At 32.9% G+C, this 9,410-nt stretch overlaps 2 protein-coding genes across 2 annotated transcripts; both read left to right on the plus strand.

Moving 5' to 3' along the window:
* The first annotated feature begins 1,199 nt into the window (after positions 1-1,199).
* Positions 1,200-6,317, plus strand: LOC135847177 (alpha-glucosidase-like). The gene is made up of 10 exons (XM_065366611.1): positions 1,200-1,499; positions 1,579-1,758; positions 1,876-2,036; positions 2,160-2,285; positions 2,421-2,662; positions 3,486-3,684; positions 3,840-4,080; positions 4,379-4,574; positions 4,669-4,812; positions 4,911-6,317. The coding sequence occupies exons 1-10, from the start codon at positions 1,355-1,357 to the stop codon at positions 5,002-5,004; spliced, it is 1,728 nt and encodes a 575-aa protein (XP_065222683.1). The 5' UTR covers positions 1,200-1,354; the 3' UTR covers positions 5,005-6,317.
* A 148-nt stretch (positions 6,318-6,465) lies between these two features.
* LOC135847178 (maltase 1-like) lies at positions 6,466-9,193 on the plus strand. Its single transcript, XM_065366612.1, has 10 exons — positions 6,466-6,617; positions 6,708-6,887; positions 6,999-7,159; positions 7,265-7,390; positions 7,522-7,763; positions 7,847-8,045; positions 8,138-8,378; positions 8,522-8,717; positions 8,812-8,952; positions 9,025-9,193. The coding sequence occupies exons 1-10, from the start codon at positions 6,470-6,472 to the stop codon at positions 9,116-9,118; spliced, it is 1,728 nt and encodes a 575-aa protein (XP_065222684.1). The 5' UTR covers positions 6,466-6,469; the 3' UTR covers positions 9,119-9,193.
* The last annotated feature ends 217 nt before the right edge of the window (positions 9,194-9,410 follow it).

Here is a 9,410-nt window from a genome sequence, read left to right on the forward strand (position 1 = left end):
AATTTCTTAATATACCGTGAAATAGACAGTTGAATTGAAGTCATGGTAAATTCATCATTAATATTATGAGATGAAACACAAAGAAAACTCATAAAAACAATTCCGCTGGTAAAATAAAGGAATATTGACATAGGTAGGTAACGAAGATGCTCTTGCAAAGGTTAATGATGACTGATAGAGAACAAAAGAATACACAAATCCTCGGAGTACCCAATTTTCTATGAATGATTTAGAATAAAAAATTAAGAATAAAATTATTTAAAAAAGACAAATTTAAGATTTTGAAATATTGAAGTCACAAAAATATCCTGCTTCTTTCAATAATTTATAAATCAAAAAACTCAGCCACATAACGATGGGGTCTCCCACGAAGCATCCATCCTGTTATTCTATCATCATCAATTATTCATCAATATCAGAGATGTATAAGAACGATCGAGAGTCAAAATGGTTTGGTTTGGTTTTCATCAACGTACATACAACACTTGACTGAAACCCCTCCTCAACAGGCGCTCTAATCTCTGGACCTTGCATGATTTCAAGTGCTTAGATTTTTCCATTGAAAATAAAGTACTTGATAATGTACGCAACTTCCATCGAATTACTAAATACCGTATCCTAAACCTTCGATATCACATTTTGGGTAAAGAGTATGTGTTCAATGGCCCCCCCCTTACCACCTTTCCAGAGACCCGAAACACCACTATCTTCAACTCAGGTGTAATTATCTATTTGAAATTTGAAAAAATGTAGTGTTCAAGACGTATAGGTATATAAGGGCAATTAGTTAATCTGCATTTCTCTGAAATTAAAAAATTCCCAGCATAACAAAGCAATAAAACTTCTAGCTGCTGAGAATTGAAGAAAATCTTGCGTGGGTAGTTATATTTAATACGCACTCGTGCATCAATTTTTCAAAATAATCCTCGAACATAACCCGAGAAAATCGCCTTAAGCCCGCCATAATGATAAAAAGAAACCAATATAAGGTATCACTGATGCATTTACATCATAAAAATGCTACCAACTTGACTATTTTTAAATCGACCTTGAAAATGTCTTAAGAAGGTCGGTTTGAAAACTCGTAGCGTGTCGAAATATTCCTTTTGCGTGATTATGGCCGCATTAGGCCATAAGCCTTAACTTTCGTATAAGTTCATAAGTAACTCCTTGCAATTATAATTGCTCTTATCTGATAACAATTAAGTATAAAGGCTAAGCGCATAAGTACATATCATCCATCTAATTTGGCTACTTGTTAGTTGATATATGTATAAATTTTAAAAAATTTATGATGGAAATAGTATGAAATTAATATTGAAATTGAAGCGTATACCGGATCAATTTTACAGAAATGAAAAACTTTTTGATAATTCTGTGTGCGTTTCAAATTTGTTACGGTCATATCGATAAAACATGGTGGAAACACACAATTTTGTACGAAATATTTCTGCAATCTTTCAAAGATGGAAATGGAGATGGGATAGGTGACATCAAAGGTACGTATTGAATATTTGATAAAGTGGCAGAGTTTTTTTTTCGGTACTTCGACAGTTGAAAAATACCACAATTTTTTAGGATTAATTTCAAAACTCGATCATTTTGTGGATTTGGGGATCGAAACGGTGTATATTTCTCCACATTACGAGTCTCCCATGGTTGACAGCGGATACGATGTGGCTAATTTCACAAATGTTAATCCAATGTTCGGAACGATGCAAGATTTTGATACTTTGATAAAGCAAATGAAAAAAAGAAGTAGGTTCTTACACAGTACACACCTATAATATTCAACATGCTAATATTTCAATTTTTAAATATAATAATTTCGAACTTATTTAATTTCACTCAACGAATGTTTTTTTATTCCAAAAGAATTAAAGTTGATGATAGACATGGTGATTAATCATAGCAGCGATAAAAATCCTTGGTTTGCGAAGTCAATAAACAAGGAAGATCCTTACACAGATTATTATGTGTGGAAAGATCCAAAAGGATACGATTTAAATGGGAAACCGATACCGCCAAATAATTGGGTATGTTCTGATTTTTGATTAATTCATGCAACGATTTGGCCTAAATTGGATCTAGTGATTCAAAATCCAAGACCCATGATACTCTTTTTTCATTACGATGAGCACATATTTTATACAATATAGGTAAGCATTTTTAGTGGACCTGCTTGGACGTGGAATGCGAAAAGAAAGCAGTTCTATTTTCACCAATTTTCCCCGGAACAGCCAGACTTCAATTTTCGCAACGATTTATTAAAAGATGAAATAAAGGTAGACTACGCCCAACTTATCTACCCTACCAATAGTTAATATTTTTCACATCAACTACTCGTATCATCATTTCATCAACGATGCATAAAAAATCTAACTTCCGATTACTGTTTTGCTAATTCGTTTCATTTTCAGAAAATATTTAAATTTTGGTTCGATAAAGGAGTGGCTGGATTTAGATTGGATGCGGTAAAATTTCTAATGGAAGATGCCCTATTCAGAGATGAACCAGTCTCCTCTCCTGAAATCACAGTGCCGTATAAAGATTCGGATGTAATTCATATTCATACCAGGAGTCTATGGGAAAGTTATGAGATTCTTCACGAATTGCGAACATATACCGAGGAAATCACCAAAAAATTTAAGGATTATGAAAGGTTTGTTTCATTCCCCCCCCCCAAAATGTTCAATTATTCAATACCCAAGTCTACTTTTGACAAAGTTTCTTTTCCTTAGTCTTTTTTTTGGGGGGGGGGAGGAGGATCATTGCCCCAGAAAAGATGCAAAAATAAAAATTTGGTTGACAATAGCCTGGGGTATTTAGGGCTTTTGATTGTACAAAAAATTTCAATGAAATGACAAAATTATCGTTCACTGTACGAACATTGAATGCTTCAATCTGTCGATTGTCCAGACCCTTCCAATAAGTAAACCAAAAAATCACGTACTCAACTGCTAACCCAGGTAGATAATCATTGAATTACCCTCATACTTACCTAAGTTACCTACTTGAGATTTAATCTTATCTGGAACAAAAAATTTAGGTCTTCGATTTGAAATTGGAATCACTTACGTACCTAATTGGGTTGAATATGAGATCCGATCTGTGTAAGTCAGAATTAAAATTAGAAATCTGACAAAAAAAAAGTAGGGAATGGGTCAACGTTGAGACCATGAACGCCTGTGTTGGGTCAAAGTATAAAAATGTAAACTTATGGAGTGGTGTTTTTAAATTTTTCATGTTTTTTTGGGAGAAAGTGGGGAATTCTTTTCCAAAAAATATTGAAACCGATTCCAAAATTCTGGCACCAAGAAGAATTAATCAGTTATGATAAGTCAGGCCTGAGAAAAGCTTAGATATCAATTTATCCAGAATGGGAAATTTTTTTCCCTTCAAGCTTCGTCGAAATAAGAATTTTTAATTTTCTAAGCCGCATGAAACGATTCAATTATTTATGTCTGTGTATTTTTTTATTGCAGAATTCTAACTTCAGAATCGTATCACAAATCAAAAAAATTTCTGTATCAATATTATGGTTCAGAAAATTACAGAATAATGCATTTCCCTTTCAATTTTGCCTTGGTGTTGAGTGCTCAATACGAAAATGCTACATTTTTCCACGACAAAATCAACGAATATCTTGAAGGCTTACCTGAGGAGGCTACACCTTGTTGGAACGTGAGTAATCTTGGTGCTTTCATTTTCCCCTAAATTCTTTCATTTTTTTCAGTCTCATATGGCAATATTTCCAAACTTCTGAGATTTCCTCTTCTTAGGTACCTGATACCTACCTCATATTAAAACACGAATTTTCAATTTTTTTTTTCGTACAGTCAGAAAATCACGATAAGCTTCGAAAAGGAACTTTGCTGAACGAAGAATATGGATTCATTTTCACCACAATGGTGATGATGTTGCCAGGAGTGGCTTATCTCTACTATGGGCAAGAAATAGGTCTGTCTGGATCTAAAATCCGACCTGATCAAATCGTCAACAAATTCGAAGACGAATTCACCAAAACAGGGCGAGATTCTTCAAGGCAACCAATGCTATGGGATGATACGTTGAATGCTGGTACGTGTGTTAAAAATTTATCTCACCACGATAGCTCATGAGTCATGATACATCGAATTTTATTAAAACGATTTTTCAAACTACATAACTGAACGTTTCCAACACTTCAGTGGTGCAATATAAATTATGTACTTACCTATCGAACAATATTGCATACAAGTTTGCCTACTTTCGGATATCAAGGAACTGTAATACCCACCAGTCTTTATGTAGATTTACGTTAATTCTTGACGGTTTCAAGGAGCTAATTATGACTTTAGATAAGAGACGTTTTAATTTTTTAATTACTCATTTGCAGGATTTTCCAATAATCGTGTTCCATTCCTACCTGTGAATCCCAATTACTGGAGAATTAACGCAGACACTCAAAAAAACACAGAAAACAGCTATTACAACATGTTTAAAAAGATGTCAAAATTGCGTAAAACTAGTACAATTAAACATGGAGATTTCAAGTCGTACGTGTTTTCTCAATGTGTGTTTGGATTCACCAGGTACCTATAATCATAAACGACCAAACACACAAAATTACATACAATCAATTTCAACTGGAATATTTAATTTAAATGACATTGATTTATGCCCTAGGTCATTGAAGGGTCGAGAAACGTACGTAACAATTTTCAATCTAGGCAGCGAAACAGAATTCGTCGATGTGCACAACACAGTTGAAAATTTACCAAAATTTTTGACCATAGAGATGGCAAGTCCGAATTCTGGATTAAGTGTTGGGTAAGTAATCTGTTTTTGAAATATTTACAGGTATATAGGTACCTGTATAAGCATTAATTATTATGATCAGAAATTACCAATTGTTATTTTAATTCTAGAAAAAAGTTACCCTCTGCACAACGAATTCCGAAGATTTTGATATTGAGGCCGTCCACTGTCGTTATACTCAGTACGAAGGTGCCAGCGAAGTAGGAATGAGCTTCGAATTAGATCTTTCTTATTTCAGGCAGCTATAGCAACAAAGAAGATTTATATTTTAGGTTATTTATTATACTTAATATTTATTACATAGGGCTATAATAGAATAATATTTAGACCAATGTACTCGAAATATTTGGATTAATTTCGACTTTAATAAGTTTTTTCAAATCAAAACTGTAAATTTTTTATTCACTCATATCACGCTTTCAGGGTTAAAAAAAAAATAAGTAGGTATACCTTACTTACCAAAGTAACCAATTAACTCAGCATGTAACTTGTAAGTGAGTACTTGCACTCGGGAATACGTTGAAAAAAATAAAATAAGCAGATAATCCGTATTTATGATCAATTTATGAATTCCTTCGCAGAGTGGGTTAAATTCAATAATATGTTCAATAAAACTGATAATCTTCATTTCTATGAAAATGTGAATTTTATGATACCTATGTACTCGTCTATTAATTTGTTTACTTATTTACCTACCGTCTTGAAAAATGATCTAAATTTACTATTTTACATAGGTATACCTTCAAATTATTCACGTCTTAATGTCGGGCATAGGCCTTCTTTAGCCTTCATCATTAATGATAATGTCTCTATTGCGCCTCTCAATGGCAGATATAATTTCTTTGGGCAGGAAAAGTACCTACATACAATGCCATCTTTATCCAACCCTCTGTCACTTTGTGGATCGTCCTTTCTAGACAAGGCAAATTAGATTTCAAATTGGAAAAAATCTTTTAAAAAGGTTTTTTGCTAAAATTTTCTTTCGTATTTCCTATGTAAAAATTCTGAATCAAATTTTTATTTTTAAAAAAGATGCTATCATTGGGGCTGCTACGTTTGAAGTTGGTGTTCACGCTATTGGGTCATGTTTGGAATCATTTTATAGGGAATTTGAGGCTGATTAATTTTTGTCTGAGTTATTAAACAAAATTTTTAGAATTACCTATTAGGGCTCATTTGTATGAACAACTCTTGACATTGACGCATGCCACTCGGATGACGAAGTATTTTATCAAACTTTCGATAAAAAGCTCGGATTATTGAGAACTAATTTAGATATAGCTGAGTATGAACATAAATTCCTTAGAACCTATAAATAGACCCATGTGGTTTTGATGCACTTTAGGTGTATTTATAAAACTTTTATAGATGTACTTATTTAGGTATATTATTGGTATCACACGAGGGCAATAAAATGATGCTCAATAGGTGCAATCTGAAATTACTTATCAAGTGCTGAGAATATAGATTTATTCGTATATAAAAAGTAAGCAATAAATGTGATTTTTCATTCGTGATTGAAAACTGTGTTCAGCTAAACGGATTATTAATTGTTCTACAAATTTACCTTTCACATTTAGGCACTTTTTTTGATCAATTAGGCACAGTATATCTAAGTCATCACTGTACTCAAACGATCCACTTTATTAGCAGCATTTAAAATCTCATCATGAAAAAAATTATTTTATCATTGTGTTTATTACAAATTACCTGGTGTAAAGTAGTGGATCAAACATGGTGGAAATACACCACGATGTACCAAGTATTTTTACCATCTTTTAAAGATGGCAATGGCGATGGAATGGGTGATTTGAAAGGTAAGAAAAATGGACAAAAATCTGTGAAATTACTATATTAAATCTGTATTCGTATTCCATATGTGTTGATTTTTTCTCTTCAAAATGTAGGATTGATATCAAAACTCGATCATTTTTCGGACATGGGCATTGAAACTATTTACATAACTCCTCACTTTAAATCTCCAATGGTGGATAGCGGCTACGATATCATGGATTATACTTCCGTTAATCCATTAATGGGAACGATGGAAGATTTTGAGACGTTAATCAGAGAAATGAATTCTAGAGGTAAGTAAATAGAATTCCCTAAGTACACAAAAAAATTCTATTAATTGAGAACAATGAAAATAAGTTAAAATTCGGAGTTTATTTTTTTACTGATAAATTACTGTATTGAAGGATTGAAGTTGGTGATCGATTTGGTGATAAATCACAGCAGTGATCAACATCCTTGGTTTATTAAATCAATAAAAAATGAGAAACCGTACGCTGATTTTTACGTATGGAAAGATCCGAAAGGTTACGAAATAAATGGAGACCCTATTCCTCCAAATAATTGGGTAAGAATATGAATACCTACATTTCAAACAATTTATACCTACCTACCTATTCTTCGATCAACTTTCAAGTCAACAATTATTAATGACAATTTTACAAAAATACAGTTGAGTGTTTTCGATGGAAGTGCTTGGAAATGGAATGATGAACGAAAGCAGTTCTATTTGCATCAGTTTTCTTCAGGACAGCCGGATTTTAATTTGAGAAATAAATTTTTGAAAACTGAAATAAATGTAAGTTCTAAGCTGAATAAAAAATATCGCTTTATGTGTACGTCAGTAGGACATAAATTGAATAGGTACCTATGCAACTCGATACATTCATTTGAAATTTAATTCCTAATGGTCACCTGTCTTTTTAACAGAAAATCTTCGAATTCTGGATGAACAAAGGAGTAGCTGGATTCAGACTGGATGCTGTAAAACATTTTCTCGAAGACAAACAACTTAGAGACGAACCGCTTTCTTCGCCAGATATTAAAGTTCCTTATAAATGCCATGATTTGAAACACATCTACACCAACAACATTCCGGATACTTACGAATACATTTATGAAATACGAAGATATTTTAATAGACTTTCCAAGAAGTTCACGGATTTTGAAAGGTAAATATCTACGTACAATACAAGTGGATTTTTTTTTTTCAAGTTACTATACCGTGTTTATATTTTTTTGTTGTATTTGATAGAGTCTTGATCATAGAAGATTACGCCAGAGGTGATGTATTGCTCCGATACTATGGTACGGAAAAACGCCAAATAGCTCATCTCCCTTTAAATTTCTTCTTCGTCGAAGCCCTTCTTCAGAGCGAAAATGCATCCTTTTATCATAACAGTATTAATAATTATCTGACAAGTTTACCAGAATGGGCTACTCCAACTTGGAATGTAAGAATCAAACTCGAGCACACCTACAAATTTCTTTCTAATTTTATTCCATAATTTTTACAGTAGGTATTACAACATGCAAATTTTTACAGATTGAAAATCATGATAAATTCCGAAAAGGATATTTATTCGGTGAAGATTTTGAATTTCTTAGTGTTTTACTGGTGATGATGTTACCTGGAATGACGTATTTGTATTATGGACAAGAAATAGGACTCATAGGATCGAAAATTAGGCCAAACCAGGCAGCAAATTTTTTCATCGATGATCTTACTCAAACGTCTCGTGATTACTTTAGACTACCTATGCACTGGGATGATTCTCTGAATGCAGGTACGTAAATCCTATTGAAGAATAATGGTACATAGGTATCTCAATATATCAAAACTGGGGTTTCCATGTAAAATCAAAAAAATCAGTTTATTGTACTATCTCCTGGAGAAAGTTGTTATTAATTTTCGGTCACTTTTTCGAAGGTTTTTCCACAAATCGAGACTTATATCTACCACTAAGCCCCAACTACTGGAGAATAAATGTGAAAAGTCAAAAAGAAACCGAACACAGTTATTATCACATGTTTAAAAAAATTGTGAATTTGAGGAAAACTGACACACTGAAATACGGAGACTTCGAGTCGTATATAATTTCCACGTGGGTTTATGCATTCTCAAGGTGAGTACACTTACAAGTAAACTTGATTAAAATGTCCAAGTAGGTACCTATCTACTTGAATTACTCAATTCGATATTTTTTTTCCAATCGACAGGACGTTCAAAGGACAATCTTACATCGTAATATTTAATTTTGGCAGCGAAACCGAATTCATTGACCTTCATAACTGCATCGATGATTTACCTCGTTTTTCAATTATTGAAGTAGCCAGTCCCAATTCTGGTTATAAAGTGGGGTATGCGGATAATATTATCACCGATTTAATTTTCAAACGATATCAATTTTCTAATTGTTTCAATGCTTTCAGGGATAAACTGCCAACAATGCAAGAAATACCAACAATATTAATTCTGAGGCCTTTGGCAGCGTTGGTGTTAAGTACTACTCACAGCAGTGTTTAGGTAAAAGTCTTGATTTATTTATATGTATGTATTCTATTGTACCTACACATCAATAAAAAAAAATTACATGCCAAATCGTTGTTGAAAAATCATTGAAGCTCCGAAATGAATCAGACTCAGAGCACAAGTTGTTTTTTGTTTCATAAATAGTCATAATTTTCTGGAATTTAGGTAGATAATAATGAGAAATTAAGACAATCGAAAATTTTCCCAACTTTAATGCTCGACTGATTGGATGTATGTATACTTAAGTAGATTGAAGTTTTTTGGATAAATGCATACGTAGGTACGT

This window comes from Planococcus citri, chromosome 5, assembly GCF_950023065.1.
Source record: "Planococcus citri chromosome 5, ihPlaCitr1.1, whole genome shotgun sequence".
NCBI lineage: Eukaryota > Metazoa > Arthropoda > Insecta > Hemiptera > Pseudococcidae > Planococcus > Planococcus citri.

Coding starts and splice junctions, on each gene's coding strand:
- LOC135847178 (XM_065366612.1), top strand. CDS start 6,470: ATGAAAAAAATTATTTTATCATTGTGTTTATTACAAATTACCTGGTGT. Junction 7,160..7,264: donor CTATTCCTCCAAATAATTGG/GTAAGAATATGA, acceptor ACAAAAATACAG/TTGAGTGTTTTCGATGGAAG. Junction 8,046..8,137: donor GGGCTACTCCAACTTGGAAT/GTAAGAATCAAA, acceptor AAATTTTTACAG/ATTGAAAATCATGATAAATT.
- LOC135847177 (XM_065366611.1), top strand. CDS start 1,355: ATGAAAAACTTTTTGATAATTCTGTGTGCGTTTCAAATTTGTTACGGT. Junction 3,685..3,839: donor AGGCTACACCTTGTTGGAAC/GTGAGTAATCTT, acceptor TTTTTCGTACAG/TCAGAAAATCACGATAAGCT. Junction 4,813..4,910: donor AATTCTGGATTAAGTGTTGG/GTAAGTAATCTG, acceptor TTTTAATTCTAG/AAAAAAGTTACCCTCTGCAC.